At 36.6% G+C, this 18,525-nt stretch overlaps 1 protein-coding gene across 1 annotated transcript in view; it reads right to left on the reverse strand.

Moving 5' to 3' along the window:
* LMBRD1 (LMBR1 domain containing 1) overlaps positions 1-18,525 on the reverse strand; it is a 64,066-nt gene that overhangs the window by 25,847 nt on the left and 19,694 nt on the right. The window contains exons 6-7 of the mRNA XM_057368837.1: positions 17,457-17,545; positions 13,393-13,466 (exon numbers count right to left, since the gene is read on the reverse strand). Of these exons, the coding sequence (XP_057224820.1) occupies positions 13,393-13,466; positions 17,457-17,545 (163 nt within the window). The remainder of the gene's footprint in view (positions 1-13,392; positions 13,467-17,456; positions 17,546-18,525) is intronic.

Raw genomic sequence — 18,525 nt, forward strand, 5'->3', positions numbered from 1 at the left:
TATACTCTTACTAAGGCAACCAATTCCTTTCCCCTTTTGAGCAAAACATAACCAATATGTTATGCAAATTCCAGCATCCCACATGATTCCAGTGGTACTTCAATTTCTCGTGATCACTCAGACGTGTTAAAACTTCATATAAGCATAGTACAATGAAGATTTATCAAACTAGCCCTTGTTTGTCRTCAAATCCCATAGCTTCCAAAAACCTTAACCTTCCCTTTTAGATCCAAATCAACATTTTGTGCAATACAAGAATTTCTAGATATTGAATAGTTTTAGAAACAAAGCATACACAACTTCTTTGCAGCCAGCAGTCATAAACTTGCTTTTAAAATAAAAATTGGGTAGAAAGTATTCAATTTACTAAAACCAAAATTATTCTGCAGTAAAAAGGCAGCAAAAATTACATGAACACCTGAACTCAGTTACATTTCAAGACTGCTTACATACCTATTCACATTCATAAATTATGTTGGAATTTATTCCTTATTATAAATTCTATACCATTCAAAGTCTTTTGCCAGCTTCTACATGAACAATATACCCAGATTTTTCTAATGCAAGGTCCTTGTGCTTCACACTAATACAAAAACAAACCTATATTCAAGGCATGGTAAACAAGAAAAAAATGGCWTTATTTCCTCTCTGTTACCCTATGATTCTTACAGATCAAGGCCAAGGTCAGAASTTTCTCCAAGCAGTTTAGAGATAGCAGCCGTAAGTTTGTAAATTGTTTATTGTGGATAATATATTGTTCTTGGTGCAGAGGTCAGCAGGAAGGTTCTTTTCTCTCTCAGCAATTAACACACACAATTTTTCTAGAGTTCTTGGTATGTGAACACTTGCCAACTTCAGACAATTGTTTAGGTTGAAAAAGACCTCTAAGATCATCCAGTTCAACCASTAACCCAACACTGCAAAGTCCCCCACTAAACAATGCCCTTACGTGCCATGTCTACAAGTAATTTAAATACTTCCAGGAAGTTTGAAGAGCAGTTTTCTAGATTTTCACAAAAATACCACTCCCTCCTCCAAGCACAGCTTTACATTTCATACTGAGAATAGATTTAACACAACTTCTAGTGTGTTAAAAATGTCACCATACATGCTGTCATATCACAAGTTTTTTGTACACAAGACAATCTGACCTGCTTAGAAACCTACTTCAACATATTAAAGTCTTGAACCTAAAGCAAGACACTGTCCATTTATTAATTATATTTATGAAATTCCCTAACTCAGGCTGGACTTGACAACTGCCCAGAAATGTGTGGGGTTGTTTAGCTTTATGGGTTGCTCTCTGCAACTCTGTAGTCATTTCCATAAGTCTTCACTAGAGCCTCTAGAGTTTTCCAGTTTCATAAACTAGATACTGTATTCCCAGGTGTGGCTTTTGAACTGCCAAGTACCATAAAAATATTTATGCTCTTGCCCATGCAAGCCCAGGACACTGTCTTTCTGCTGCAAGGCACACTGCTGGATCATGCTCAACTTGCTGTCCACTAGGACTTACAGGTCCTTTTCAGCAGAACCATTTCCCAGCCAATCAAACCCAAGAAGAAGTGTTGCTTGTAATTAACCCATTGCAAGAAAAGGCTTTAAAATCTGCTAAACCTGATGTCTTTCTTGTTGTCAATCTTCCCATCTCTCAGWGTCTGTATGGTGGCTCTTAGTTCTCTTTATCAACTTCTCCCAGTTAGACATATTTTGGAAACTATAYGATTACTCAACCCCATCCAAATAATTTATGAGGACTAAACAGTATTGGGCCAATACTGAGTCCAAAGAGTTCACTGAGGTCAGATAGCAGAATGACTCCAGAATTTTGGGGTCATATGAACACCATCCAATATTAAAAACTAGAACGCAGGTTGCAATTGATCTGATTTCATTCCCTGGAACCCAAAATATCTCCTGCCAGGGTCAGTATGTAGAAACACACATTACTATGACAATATGCCTAAACGATTTTACAGACTTCAGCTTAGAAGCAATTAGATTTCAACATCTGAGGTTTCCACTTGCTCTTCAAGCAGCAAACATATCAATTAACATATCAGGTATTCACTCTACGAAAYAGTTAAGAAATAAAATTCAGAGCTCTAAAGCTTAGTCTAAGTTTCTACAAAGCAAAATACCACTCTCAAAGTGATGTATTATTTTGCAGTTTTCGAAAATATGAACTACATACCTTAACTTCAAGCTTGCTCTAGTGACTAAGGCTGTCTAAATTCCTTCCCTGAATACAGAAGATGCTAAAAGTAAGATCGTTCTGCAAGTAACCCTCCCATCATCAATATGGGAAAAGGACACATAGGTCCTTCAAGATAACAACATAGAATGAAGGACAGAAAGATGAGTCATCTCATGTGATGTGTCACAGATCTGAAGAGAAGCTGTATTAGCTCATTTTCAGGGCTGCATTCCCTTCAGGCTGATACAGAAGTTCAATACTACCCCAGATGAAGTTTTAATCCCCTGGGTTAGYACAACTGTTAAATCATTCAAGGGCTATTATTTTAGGCATCARCAACTCAACAAGCAAGCAACGTATTGAAGATTGCAAAGGAAAACAAATCWAAGGTGTACACTAAAGCCAAGAGAGGGCTCAGTCCTGAAACAAACTGAGGGTTCAAAGTTTGGAATATGAATAAAAACATATCAAAAGAGCCTTTAAAGTAGTTAACACAAGTTAATTGATATACAAAAATTTATATAAAACAAGCAATTAATTCCTGACATATTTATACAATTGAAACAACAGTTTCCAGGACTTATTATCAGAYTTATTTTTGTCTAGAAGTGTTAAATCAGAGACACTGCACAAAAGAGTAAAAACAGACATCCAAATGTAATAGTCAATTACAGTATACATGGGTTTTTGTCACAGAGGTTCTTCAAAATGAACTGAGTCTAGTACTAAACACTAACTCTTCAGGCTGGTATCTGGTAACACATGTTGCAAGGATTGGCCTCTAAGGCCTCAACTTCATTGAAACCACATTTTACAGCAGAAAAAAAAAAATCTCCATTTATAATTAAATCAATTTATTTTAGAGAAGATCCCCCTCTTTTGAATCACCACGAGTGCTCTACACAACAGATCACTATCATTTAGCTTAAGGACAGGAAAGACAAATCCTCAGAACTCATTCCCTATTAACTACGAGTTAGAAGCATCATCCATGAGCAACTGTTTTGTTCTCATTTGAGTTTCTGCCCACAGGCAATACAGATAACATCTCCAGATGAAGTTCATACTTAGACTTTGTAGACTTTTTGAAGTATAAGGACTGCTACTCTAAAGGATAAGGCAAAACACAGAATRACTTCATGCAGCAGAACAAGTTGGAACAACAGAAAACCCAGCTTCCCAATCCTATTAGAAGAAATGTCTAAGCACATCTCCTGAGACTTCTGCCTTGTTACTTGTGGAAGTGGTAGCTCAGTGTGAAACTGAAAATAAATCCATATAACTAGGAGCCTGTAACTCACATGAACACAACTAGTTCAGTACCTTTCTGCAGTATCAGCTGCCACCGAAGAGCAGAGAGAAGCAGTCTCCACCTGTTTTTTCAGCATGCCACTGAACCCAAATATACTCCCCACTCCAGACAGAGCATTAAAYACCTTATGAGAAATTACACGAGCATTATGTCTAATTTGCTCCATCTCCACTTCTCCCAGGTCCCTTTCCTTCTTATCTTTCAGTAGACTCAGCTACTCTCGTGTCATTGACAGTCAAGATTTAGAAGGAAGAGCTGCTGTTCTGATGCTTGGTCTCTCRCAGACTCAGCATGTTACCACATGCCGAACGCACATAACCCATGGCACAAAAGGGAAATCTTTCTTATTAGCTCCCTGCTATGCTAGTAACAGTCACTCAGAAAGCAGAACACAAGTGAAGCTGCAACAAGTTGTAAAATCATGTTTTACTGAAATTGCACCAAGCAATTGTTGCACTAAGGGATAAAGCCTTTAGTATTAAAAAAATCCAGACAGATTTTCCACCGGAAACCATAACTTCTAGTRTCAGCTTTCTAAATCGCATAAGCTATAAAAGAGTTTCACCTACAGTGGAGCATTAAGGTGGGAACACCTAATCATGAACCATATCAGCCATAAGCACATAGATCAGTTATGAGGAGGCCAGCAAAACCACATTAAAATTAAACGGAGTAAATTACTTCAAAATAGAGTTAAATTAGTTAATTAGGAACACCCACCACAAAAAGCCTGAAGCCATTGGGCATTACATTTTAACTGGAAGGTGATTATCTTTCATTTTCCATATCTGCTATCTTCAGCTAATAAGATATGGTCAAATGACTAACATGTGGCCCAAACAGGACAMTCTCTCCTTGTTAGAGATCAAACAGTATGAGTAATTTTTTTCTCATCAGCTTGGTACACAATCATAACTATAAATGAAGATAGCCTAACAACTTTTTCTGGTTAAARATACTTAAGAAATAAACTTATGATTTCAATAAATTATCAAAAAGTACTTGTGTAGCTTACCAGAACGACTTCCTATTCAATTTATTATTAGAGGTCTATATATCGTGCAAGTAGCCTTAAAGAGGTTATCACAGAGGTTTTTATAAAGTGTGTATCTCATCTTGGGCAAGAATTGTAGGAATTAATATTGACAAACATTTCTTGCACAGCAGTGCCCTCTAGCGAAGTTACATTAAAAAGGCAAATCAAAAGCGATTTCTTACAACCACTGTATAAAAGGCATCAGAAATTCTCACCACTTTAAAGATATAAATAYTCAAATTCCTATTTTCTTACAGCAGTTTGTTTTGATACCTCACCTCAAAAAGTGTGACCATGAAAGACAAAATGGTCAGTTCTGCCAAGTTGACTGAAAAAAATGTATCCAAGTTAAAACCAGTTGAAGTACTTTAATACATGCAGTATTTAAGAAATACAGTCAAGAAAGAACTAATTTGCTTCAATAGAAATGTTYCAATAAAAAACTCCTCCATTTAAATAATTATTTTGGTATAGAAGATACTTTTACATACTAGAAGCCAAATTAGCTTTTTATTTGAATGATTCTAACCATGAGGGAAAGTCACAGGATACCTTTTACCCTYCACAGCAATTGACACAATTCAGTTGCTTATATTGAACAGTTTGATATGGATACAACACACTCTTGCCAGCATTGTTTCTGACTGACCAACACATCAGTCAGTCCACTTACACAGCCTCAAGTGACGTGCACCTCAGGTGTCACACCAACAAGAGGCACTGAGCTTGTGTAAGAGGAACTGAGACTCCACCTTCTCTGTGGAGCTAGACTGTACRATTCTCCTGAAAAGTAATCTGACTCTACAAGGAGTCATCGTCTGCTTTCTTACATTAAAGCCATATATCTCTGACTACCTACACTACCATTCAAAAATAACAACTGGAAATCAAGAATCTTATTTCCAGAACATGATTAAACTTGGCAAATAGTGACAGCAGTTCGTGTATCTTCCCTTAAATTATGAGGGGTAAAGGAGAAAGCCTACAAATGCATCTGAAGATGTCAAATGCTCTCATGGACAGCTGGGTATTTGCTTCCTCTAAAATCCTTATGCCACACTGTGTATTCAATGCATTATCTTGTAAAATTTCAATTTTTCAGGGGAAGTTTTAGCATCCAAACTTCAGTTGCTATGAGAACACAACTTTTTTAATAACATTGCTATAAAAAAAATCTCAAAGCCTGAACAGATTGACAAAACAGAACAGGTATGTTCACTGTGACAATTTTTGCATGATCTGCTATACATAACATGAATCTTGCATTGAGCACTTGTTTCTCCATTTCTCTACCATTCAGCCCTATAGTATCTTGATATACATTCACCTTCATTTCGCATAATAATGTTTTCTCTCCACCATACAGACTCCTTATTTGCCAATGTTTAAGTGGACAAAAAATGCTGTCACGGTGTCTAAGATAAAGATACCAAATACAACAGCCTCTATACTACAGCTGCTCCACTACACACTGTGAACTTGTGCTTGCTGGACAAAATAACTGTACAAGAGTTAACTCCACTTCAGTTACCTAATGACCAGTTTTTTTGCATAGCTGCCACCTTCTATACTGTTCCATCAGGCTTAGAAAAACATTAACAACCAAAACATTAATTAATCTCCTTTCTAATTCTAAAATCTCAAAGTACAAAACTATTATCCTTTATCCACCAGTTTAATGTCTACATTTCTCCAACAGTGTAGTAGGAATCAGGCTGTTAAAAAAAAAACAAAACAAATTAGTTTGCTATTCTGGTTATTTACTACTTCATAGAGAAGTGAACATAATGAAATAATTACATTTATTTTCTATTTCAAAATTGGCATTGAAGTAATTAAATAGTAATGACAATGAATGCTGCTCACATCACAATTTCTCAATAGCTGTTTGATGTCTGCTTAAAAGAGTATCACTAGTGAACAAATGCTTTTAAAGTTGCACAGATCCTAAAAGGTTTTAAGTTCTTTGGTTGTTAATAATGTCAACTGCAGAAAAGTAAATCATAATCTGGACAAAAATTAGGTGTGAAAAGGTTGTCTATTTGTGAGTAGATAAACTAAGCTTTCTAACATTTCCTCTTTCAAAACAGAGAAAAAAGGATCATTTTATAGTTTTATAAGAAATCAAATAATGCTTATTAGATGTTTGGAAAAATTACAAAGCAAATTATAATCATCCTTCAAGGACACGCTAAATAAGATGCACAAGATCGCTCAAAAAATTAATCTGCCTATCGTTGTATGAATAATACATGATTCTGCCTTGAATTCAAATACAAGCTGACAACAACTATTGTTCTAATACCTAAGGCCATGTAGAACCATTTCAATGCAAAGCACATTAATGAAAGAATAGATGCAAACTACATAATCTGTGAAACTGTTTCCAACTCTCCTCCAGCCAAAACCAGCATAGCACTGCAGGCCTAATTTATCATTTTCTTGTTACTATTCCACAGTTACAGCCATAGAAAGCTGTCAGTATAAATCATCAAGGTCATGGACTTGCAGAACCCGCCCAAAGTCTGTCCCCATTTCTTACAGACCATTTTATGTATCAAACTGTACTTTAGTAATATACAATACACTATTCACCCACACAATTTGATTATTTCCCCTTAATAAATTAAAAATTTAGAATACACATCTTCCCTAGTTGCAGCTTTCTTGTCCCTTCCTGGTCTTTCAAAGGGTCAATTAATGTCAATAAAAGATTGCTCTTCAGTGTAATCAGCAAGGAAATGCAACACCAAGTTGTAAAGTATATTCTAAAAAAAAATGTATTAAAAAGGATCAGCTCAAAGCTAGTCAAAAGAAACGTAACTGCAGCTTTTATATTTTTACATCCAAAGAAGCAAGCAACTTTGTTAKATGTACATTTTTGGGAAGCCACATGAACAAGAGATGTTGTTAGTAAGTTAACAGTATGGTAGTGTGTGAAGACACAAAAAGTATTACTCTGAAAGTAATTTACTTTTTTTGTTTGACACAAAAGTATTACTCTGAAAGTAGCTTAGCTCAGAAGTGTTCTTCAGAATAAAACACTTGAGGCTTCAAAATTAAATGTGATGTGTATCTGTCCATAAATTTGCTTCCAGAATTCTGAATTATGTTTAAAAAGGATACTGTAGCAATATGAATAAGGTCTAAAGAAAGCATTCACTTAAAGTGTTAGACACAACAAGAAAAGTCACACTGTTGAAAAAAAGTATTCTGCTTGACCACACATCTCACTGATGTTTGGTTTCTTTGGTCCTAACYTGTATGCTTGCTACTCTCCAAGCTTGAAGGAAATTTAGACAATTCAGTTCTGTGCCCCCATCTTAATAAAAATAAGCACCTTAGCAAGAAAAACTACTCATTGGGATGGCCATATTAAAGAAAGAAACCCCCAAAGCTAATAAAAGAAAAGTTTACAGGGCAAATGTAAGGAAGCAATTTGAGAACTTACTGTTACAGAATTTTAATAAGGTGAGACACTTACCAAATACAAGAAAGATGTCTGCTTTAGATTATCCTTACACACAACTGCAAAAATGTTTAGCCTCATGCTTGACACCTCTCATCTTGCTTTGCAATCAAGTGTTAGAAAAGCTCTGTTTTTCCTGTAGAATATCAACACTACTGAAAAAAAGTTCTRAGTCAAGAACCACACAGCTCAGAGACAGACATCTTTATAGCCCAGAGAAGACCCTGGTGTCACATTCTGGTGGACTGTCCCAAATTTCAGCACATGTAAAACTAAACAGAACAAACCAATTTATGTTCCATTTAAAGTGTGGAGGTAAAATGCTCTAAATACTCCTTTGACTTCYTTATCACCTTCCCTTCATCTCATCTTCTTATTTGAATGACATGGTGCCAAGAAATATGACAAATTATTTGATTTGCTCCTTTATTCAAATTAGCTCTTGACTCCTGAAGRTATTTCACAGCAAGCATGAAACTTGAATTAAAATCTAATATTTAAAATATTTTCTTTCTMGTAGGTAYCAAAAAAAAAAAAAATACACAATMTCCTGTATTAAGTTATCAATGAAAGTAGTTCTCAGTTTTCTTCCTGACCTCTTCTTGAAAAAGCAACTTTTGCACTAACTCCCTGAGCTAGTTATTTCCCTACAAGTACCCTCCTCAGTGACATACCTTAAGGGATGAGATGATCCCAGGATCAATACATATTACGAACAACTCCCAAAGCTTTTAACCAGTATTTTACAGAAATTAGGCTATCAGGAACTTGTCATACCAAAAAGATTAATTTCTTTGGCAACATCAATTCCAACAGTGTATTTCATCTTACCCCATTCAGATGCTGAAGAAAAGCCCAGAACTCAAAAGCAAAACTGTTTTTCCCTCAAATGGCAAGAAAAGYTCTTCTCTGTATGCATCACTAGATCAAATTTACAATGATTTTGGTGTTTGAAGCTATAGAAAATGGAACCCAGCAATCTCATATAATGACAATCCCAATGAACTGTGGTGTTACCTACCYTTCTATCACAGTCAGTAACACAAGTGCTCAGTTATTCACAGCTCCGATCCAGCATGATGCTTCAATTTGTGTTGTCCCTCAACTGTCACCTTCACCCCCCAACTACAACATATCAAATGCTACAATACAATGTGGTCTGATAAGAACTCCATTCTTCATCRTGTTAACAACTCATCATGTACTTCAGAGTAATATATTAAATCAATCAGGCCCTTGAGAGGCCCCTAACACTGCACTGATCTTTAAAAAATAGGTTTAAACTAGATTGGTCCTTCAGTAAATTTGTTAGTTCCATAATTTAAACTGCAGCCATTTACAATCTAAATAACACCACCCTGCTGCATCCCTCCTCCTGTGGAAGCAGGAGGATATGCTTTCATAAAAAAAGCCTAGGAGCACACACATGCATAAGTGAGCTTTCACTCTCAATTTCTACCCAAATTCAAGGCTACCTGCTGACAGTGCCAAAGCCTTTCCCCCCTCAACTTTTCACAGTATTGTGTATTACCACAACACTGAAATTCAATTTTAGAGCAGCCATAATCTAATTCTTCATGCTGAAGGCCACACAAAGCAGCACTGTTAACATACRTTCAACTAATTGTAGAATGGATAAATTGCACTGCCAGGGACTTTAATAAAATCACTTGATTCATCTCTTTCATGGTTTCTTCCATAAATAAAATAGTAAGATTAAATCAGTCAACTGCAGTCACTGCAGGCACAACATTCCTATTTAGTTTTAGTATTTCGTGTTATAGYAGGCATTCAATGTAAAGCCTTTTTTAATTAGGTATGAAAGGATTTGCTAACATATCACTTATTAAAATACAACATTTATTAGATATTAATTTAGAATAGACTTTTTTCTTGATTGTGAGTGATTATATCGAAAACCAGATACACCAGTTTGCAGTTTCCTTTTAACAGTTCAATAGCAACTCTATCACTGAAATAGGCTGAGGATATGCAGAAGTCTGGTAACATAAAAAAAATTTCAGATGTATCTGTACTACAAATCCTCAACTTTTCAATGGTATAAGCCACAGATCACCTCTGTCCAGAGACACAGGAATTCAAATAGTCCACATGATGTCCCCATCTGTTTTTTTTTCCCCATCATCTACTAAGGATTTGTGGAAATTTTTAAAATAGATGTCTTTGTTCTTGTGCTCACTCTTATATAAACAGTATTCCCTTTCTGTGATTAGAAAAAATAAATAACACTGATGATCAGAGTGGTTTGATGACTAAGCACAAAGATCTCCCACCTTCAGGAACTGGCATAAACAATTTGATAGGCAGCTTTTACTCAGGCTACCTGAAAAACACAGGAGCCGAACTACTAACTTGGGAGATGTCCAAAGTCAGCAACAAGCATTAGAGACAATGCCTCAGACTTGCCTGTGCACTCATGTTTTTGTCTCATCTAGAGGTTTTGTTTGTTTTTTTTTTATATACAAGGCTAACACCAGCAAAAAAAAAACCCACAGCACAAAGACATGGGAAACTACCTAGAGGAAACAGTTACTCTTCCCAGAATCATGCTTTTCTCCTACAAAGTAAAGTGAGTGGAGTAATCCAAACCGGTAAAGACTAACTATACACCAAGCCAACCTCACCCTGAGGTTTAGGGAAGTACAACACCCCAAGAACTTTTCATTACTGAAGCAGTTTTTGTATTACCTCATAACAGTGGGACAAGTCCAGCCCACAATATAAACTGGATTGCAGGTACACAGCATCCACATGCGGTCAAGGGCACACTCAAWTTACTCTTCAGACCATGAGAACAGCATTGCTTATGCTGTTACAGGTGAAAAGAGCTTAAATAYGGAAATCTGCCCATCACTGATAGTRGGAAAGGTATTATAAAAGCACTAGAGCATCAAAAAATCCCTGCTCCAACTTTGAGAACAGACCTTCTAGTTGTTGATTTTCACTGTCAATGACACATTTGTACCTCAGTTCAACCAAACATACAAGCCAGCTCAGTGTTTCAGCATAAGATTCTACAACTGCCTGCAAACAATGACAAAAAACTCACATCAGAGGTAGAACAACCCACTCCTCTGAGACCTCATCTCCAAAACTTCTGCAAAACAGCTCCTCCATTTCTCCCACTCTCCCTTAACACTTACTGAACAGAACAGATAGTTCCAGAAGGATGAATACAGCAGTTAAAAATAAAGGAAATCAATTTCACACTCCAGGCATTTTTGCATGGACAGCYCAAAGTTTTCAGAGCTACAAATAAGCCCAAAAATCTTGGTAATTAAGGCATTCTGACAAGAGTTAGTTCTCAAGCCTGAAGTTTCACTTCATTTACATGGACATTCACCTCATGGCCATTCACCTCATTCATACATGGACACTAAAGCAACAGTATTGAAGATTGAGGTACTGTGTTCATCTGAGAAAACAGACAGAACACTAAAATTATTGAACACTGAGGGACACCATGTATTTCCAGGTTCAGCCAATGTTAAGGACAGAAGCRTATTATTATATTTAGCTGAATGGTGCCTACAACCCATCTGGCTTCAAAAACAAATAGGAAACAACACTGGAAAAAAGAAATATTAGCCATGAATTGAAAAAATATTCCAAGACTCATATAATCATTAAGGTTGGAAAAGACCTCCAAGATCGTCAAGTCCAACTTTTGACTGAATACCACCATGTCCACTAAACCATATCACAAAGTTCACATCTGATAGGATTTTGTTTGTAAATTGTTTACATTTCAGTCAGCAATAAAGTTGTCTTATTTTCACAATCTCAAATTTTAGATGTTTGCCAACAGTTATAAAAACCATGCTTGGTTGTTTGACCAAAACACTGATGATATTCTCACAGTTAATAAGTTTGTTTTTAATGTTAAGTCTCACGGAGGTAAAATAACATTGTATTTGCTCCTCAGGAATGTCATGTAATTGAACAGAAAATTAATCTTTCCTTCCATAATTAAGGGAAACAAATTAAAATCTCACAGGCTAAGTGAAGGTCTAGATCTTTTTTGACTATCACATGATCCAGATGTCAGCAAGACAGCCAGAATAATTTAATGACGCACGTCACTTTAAGAAAAGTATTAAAGTAGTAAAATTTATCATCTGGTTCAGGTTAAAGCACTCAGTCAATGGGGCTGAGAGCAATTCAGCTCATCTAAGATAYCCACTGGCAGATCCACCCTATTCTCTCCTACCCACTGTTCAGACCCTGATGGCCACCGAGCTGTCAGGGCTCTGACACATCAGAGAAGTTGTACTGAACTGTCTTCCACAATTCTGCGGTAACTTACACCAGCGGGAGACAGAAAATCATTAGCTGCATTTGTTACTCAATTAAGAGTTTAAARGTAGCATTTACTAAGTACCTTACCCCCTTCCCCCTTTCTCAAATCCTTGGTTTAGGAGAGTTATATACATTTAGAGTTTGCTTGAAACAGAACACCTCCTTGGGCAGCAATGCTTCAAAATAATTTACTGCATGAGCTGTTGCTACAAAGGCACTTAGAACTCACTGAAAAAGCTACATGGGAACAACTCYGTGTTAGAGGCAGACTGCAGCAGAAGTAAACTTTGTATTAGCAAGGACATGAACTTAAAGATTAAAACCTATCAGAAAAAGAGTAATTTCTGAAAAACACTAAAGCTTTGTCTGTTATCAGTCACTCATCTTAAGCTTTAAAGCTTTTTTTGCAAAACTTCACTTTGATAACAAATTAAAACATGTAGCATTACTAAATCACTGATTATTGACTGAAGAAACACAACAGATAGGAAAAGCAAATGACCACACAAACATTAAATGTTGGCATAGCTAGTAAGTTAAAACAGTTCATTTTCTCTGTACATAAAAGCAAGTCAAGCAGCTGAACTAATCTAACCTTAATCATRCAGTTTACAATTGATTACAGAATGAACCTTTTCAAGTCGCTCTAAGTTAGAGAAAGTATTGCAATACTTTAGCTACATACCAAGTCTAGGTTATGCCACAGTTCAATGAATCAAAAAAAAAGCAACAATTAATTCTGAGCGAAGAAAGAAAAGCTTAAGACCAAGAGAAGTCAGTGAATGCGTTACAAGTYGTAAGTAATGTTCAATATCCCCTTGCACAAACACATCCAAATTGTTTGATCTGTGCTCAGTACTAAAATATTGGTCCTTAAGCTTGCAGCAAAAAAGTTATTCATCTCCTTCTAAGATCTTAGAATGAGTGATTCAAACCATGAAAATATAGAACTCAAGACACGTTTTTAGGATGACATCCATTTTCCACACAGGTATAGCCAGTGATAGCTGCAAGGATCATGAAAATAAAAGTCTGAAAAACGTTGCGTAACAACTTACTGTATAAGTGATAGCTGCCAGCATTCCAATCACAGTCAAGGAACTAATGGAAAATGAAAGTGCAGTCAAGCCATCTGCAAAAAAAAAAAAAAAAAAAAAAAAAAAAAAAAAAAAAAAAAAAAAAAAAAAAAAAAAAAAAAAAAAAAAAAAGCCTGTTGAAAATACTTAGAGTAAATACATAGTAACACTTCTTCCTAAATTTAGTTTCCAGAGGAGATTTAAGTTCATGAAAAAGAATAAAAAGATTAAGACGTGGTTACCCGCCATAACTCAGGCAAAAAAAAAAATTATCTAAAAGAGCTTTTGACCACAGCAGATCTTTCTCCCAAATTGCAGGAACCAGGATAGACTCTTGTCTTTGTTACAAGCTCACAGAAGTTGCCTTCACCCAAATGGTTGAATAACCACTAATGAACTTGCTCCCATTGGTGTCTAATGCCTTTTCAAGACTTATATTTGGCCTCCCCAGGGTGCTGTGGTAACTTGCACAACTCTCATGTGTGTTCTGGAGGGTTCATCTTAGTTTTGTTTGCTATCACCTGATTTTGCCTACTAAAAGCATTATCCAGAATCAGGCCAGCATGGATTCTAAAACCAACCAAAAAAAGCCTCAGCTTCACTCAATGTACATACAGACCAACAAACAGGAAAAGGTTAAGGGTATTAAAGAGTTACTGTAGCCTTTTAACTCCAGTAATTAAAAGGGTTAGTAGAAGACAAGAGTGGCCAAACAAAAAGGTATTTAATTCCTAAAACCTCCTGTATAATTCTTCGTAACAGGTCTGTCCCTAACTTCACCACGCAAGACATCTCAAGTGGTTTTGGCTAAATAATAACAGAGAAGCTTAAATAGTAACTAGGCTTAGAGTAAACTAACCATCAGCAATGAATTTCACATTTGTGCTCAGTCATAACCAAACCTAGAGTTTACTGCTCTCCCCCATGTCCTCCCCTCCAGTTAACTGAAGAATTTAGAGYACAGCAACTTCCATTCCTACTCACACTGAATAACTAGTCTGTTYCCATTCTTATTTCCTAAACACAGCATCAAGCAGATGAGAAAAATCAACACTAACCTCTATGAGAAGCTGCACCCCTCTTCTGACCAACCCTATAGGCCTCCTTCCAAAACCACCAAAAACTAATAGAATAGCACACCAAATTYAAACTCACAGCTCAAATCTCTCCTTCACTATTTTTGTAAGAAAATACCAAACAACTTCTCCAGAACTAAAWGCAATATGCTGGCATGTTTCAATTAACACAGCTATATTTAAAACTTACCAAAAAAAACTTCACAAAAATAAACCTACCACTATCTTCCCTTCAGTAACCATGAAAATTTGACTTGTTTCTGAAGTTTAGGGGTGGAAAAAAACCACACAAATGACCCCTATTCATAACATCACACAATGTACTTACACACAATGTTTGATGGTCCTCCTGTACAAGTATTTGAAACCAACATTTAATAACCATTTAAAAGTCTGAACTGTGCTCAATGGAACATTAAGAAACTAACTGGCTGAAAAATTGATAATTGTATACCAGAAGTATATTATCAGGCTTTGCCTCAGTGGATGAGTTTGCATTCCTTTTATAATCCCACTACCAACTGATGATGTTGGAGGTTTGCTCTATGTCTCAAGATCTTTGTATTTCTTGGGCCACTGCAGACAGACAAAGGAAAAGGGTAAATTAATATAAAAACAGGACAACAGGTACAARTAAAGACAACAGGCTAGCATTTTGTCCCTATTACTCCAGCATCTGGAATGCAAAAGAACCTTTTGCAGAGTTGMTGTCTGTGGAGTAGCTCTACAAAAACACAGGGAGGGGGAGGCCTTGGAAGATAGCAATCTGAAGACAGGGCAGTAGTGTGCCCTGCAGCAAAGAAGTCCACTGGCATCCCTGACTGTATCTACAGCAGCATGCCCATCTATTAAATGAAGGGACCATATAGGGAACACTGAAACCGGTTTTGAGGCCACTGCTTGAGGTAAGACTGATAAATCTGAGCAAGTTAAGAGGAGAACTAAGTTGGGCAGAAGTTAGAGCACGCACTGTGCAGAGAAACTGAGGAATCCAGGCTTGTTTGGCCCAGAGCAGAGACAGGTTTGGAGACACCCAATAGAGCCTGTCTGCTTAGCAAAGTTGTGGAGCCCAGGCTCTTCAGTGGTGTATAGCTGTCCAGTGTGAGACAATGGGTGACAGCACATACACCCACAACAGGTAAGAGGAAAGATTTTTTCACAATGAGATAAAAGAGTCTCAAAAATTAGGGGATAAAAACTAGCTGATAAAGCCCTGAGCAACCTAGTCTGAYCTTACAACTTGCTTATTGGTGCAGGAGATTTGACTAGCTGACCTGATGTCTCTTCAGTCTGAATTACCTTATTAAATTACAAGTCACAAGAAAATGCTGATAGTCAGAAAACAAAACCAGATGTTCACATCCCATCCTAGCATCTTAATCATTTACCTTCCTACAAACAAACCTCGGCTCTACTGCACTACATAACAAAAACAGGTACAGAGCCAAATACTTTGTTGCAGTCATATCAAGGTAGCCTGGAAAAATTAGCTTACGTTAGCTCTGCTCAACTGCTATCACTACCTGGAAAAACAGTTTAAGACGCATTTCTCCTACGCTGTTATAATCTTTGCAAAGCAAGAGAAACACCAACAAGCAGACAGCCAAAACATTCARTAAGATGGATTTGTCCTCCCCATCTCCTACGCTTACCAGGACAGATTACAGCACAGAGTGTATTATGATTAACGACTCTGCAAGGATGTCAAAGCAAACAARAAGGGCTTTGAGTATTTAAGTGCAAAGAGGAAGAAGAGGCAAAAGAGCAGCCTGTTGCTGAGCAGGAGAGGGGACTGGTGAGACAGGACTTTTCCATGAAAAGTCTGAGGTACTGAATGCTTTCTTTACATTGCTAGTTTCTTACTAGCAAGATCAGACTTCAGGAAATCCAGGCCAGAGAGATCAAGGAGAAAAGTTACAAGGAATATGTGCCCTTGGTGGAAGAAGACCAGGTTAGAGAATGCTTAAGCAAACTGTACACAAAGTTGATGTGCCCTGAAGGGATTAGCCAACTCTGTCAGTGTTTGGTGTATGTCATTGCAGTGAACTTTTCACTCAGTATAAAATTCCTAGAATAATGCAGAACGTGCATTGTTCTGGCTTGTATGATTATATCCCAAAACATTCACACAGAAGCCAACACACTGATGCATATCAAGAATAAGGCACAAAATAATAGAGTTTATGTATTGGGATGAAGACAACTTTTAGTTACYCTTTTTTGAATACATTTGAAAAGTGACTTTAGTCAATTAAGTCTGTCTTAGCTCACCTATAAAACACTTCACACTTTTATCCTAAAACATACTCCGGCTAAGCACATGAACTACATCAGCTAAGTGTTAAGTACTATTTCATGGAGCCTGGCCTTCACAACAGTTCTCTACAGCCATAGCATAAAGTATAACAAATGCAAACAAATGTAGAAGAAGTCAGTATCAGGAGAGCAAAGGGAAGAAGTTGTAACACCCACAGGATTTTCCTGTCTGAATAGACAAAACCACTCACTTGTCTCATTCTTACAGTGAACAGCAGTACTGCATTTCATTAAGTAAATGATTGAAGACAGTCACACAATACAATACACACTCACCATACCCTAAAAGTGAGTGAACTTCAGYATCCAAGTAGCATTTAAGAGCTGTGTTAGGTGAAGACTATGGAAAAAAGTATTCTCCCCTCCTCACCATCAATATCAGAGGACACAACACTGGAGTCCTTGCTGTCAAGTGGGGACTGTATTTAAAGTACAGAGAGCAGATGCTGGCAGTGCATTCTGTTTTCAAGATAGCTCTATTTTTTTTTCTCTGAACAGAAAGAACACTCTTATTCCCAAGACTTACTGTAGGTAAGCACTCAGAGAAAGTTAGAAAACTGTCACCAAGGAAGTTAATTATCTTGTTCAGTCAATAAATGAGTGACAAAAGTTAGTAGCAACTCATGCAAAGCTCARAACAAATCTCAAACTTACGACTACTTCCAAATTCTTCAAACAGGAGCTTCACTTTTTCCCACTCTGTGGAATTCTTCTTGTTGGGAATATCCAAAGGAACAAAAGCACTGTAASAAAAAGTGAAAAAGCATCTTTGGTACCCTGATTACTCAGAAATAAAAAAAAATTCTACTTCCAAATTAAGAAAATAGAAATCCATTCACTCCTAAAGACAGTGTTTCACTTTATTTACATTGTCCTCAAATGTTGCATTTAGATCAGCAGAGTACATGAACAAGTGTAGAGTCAGGACTGAGCGAAATGAACAAGTGATTTTCTATTTAGTAGTCCTAAAAGATATAAGAACCCTACACTCTATTATTAAAATATGTATTAATATGGCTTACTATCCTGATTTGATTCATATAAACTTTAAGCATTGAGACAAATTATCCTATAAACATGCACTTCTGAATGCAAAAATAAAATAATGATTTCCATAACAAGCATTAAATTTGAAGTGACATGTTTATCTTCCATTATTACAACCACAACAACACACCTCCTGCATTCCATTCTTTGTTCTCTAGTTGAGCCAGAGAACTGAGCTGTAGAGAAGCTCATTAAGTATTTGTGTACTTCCACTAAGCAGACCAACAAGGAATACACAGAGAACAATGTCAGGTAGAATAGTCTGTTAGCTGAAAGCTTCCTGGTATCAGTCTCACCACCTAATATCAACTAGCAAGAGTAACTCTTCAGTACATCTACAGACAAAACAACTGGGTTTGTAACAACTGGAAAAACAGAACCTCCATACTCAAAAGCCACTGAAACCATRGCTTTGAGACATGAAATAGAAGGTCTACAAGTCACAAGGAAGTCAGATTTAAAGGGAAACGCTTTAGGCAAAGAATGAAAGAACTCAAACCGAAGTTCATAAAGAATGCTCACAAATGACTATCCAGACTTGTATGACAAAGACTACATACTTAGATCCCTGCTTCAAGTCCCAAACAAATATGCATATTCCAGGAGCAGTCTCAAACTAAGTTCAAAATATATGCTTATGTTTCAAAGGTTAGGACTAAACTAACTGTGTGAACTT

Source organism: Malurus melanocephalus, unplaced genomic scaffold, assembly GCF_030028575.1.
Source record: "Malurus melanocephalus ecotype Western Australia unplaced genomic scaffold, MMel_1.1 scaffold_4, whole genome shotgun sequence".
NCBI lineage: Eukaryota > Metazoa > Chordata > Aves > Passeriformes > Maluridae > Malurus > Malurus melanocephalus.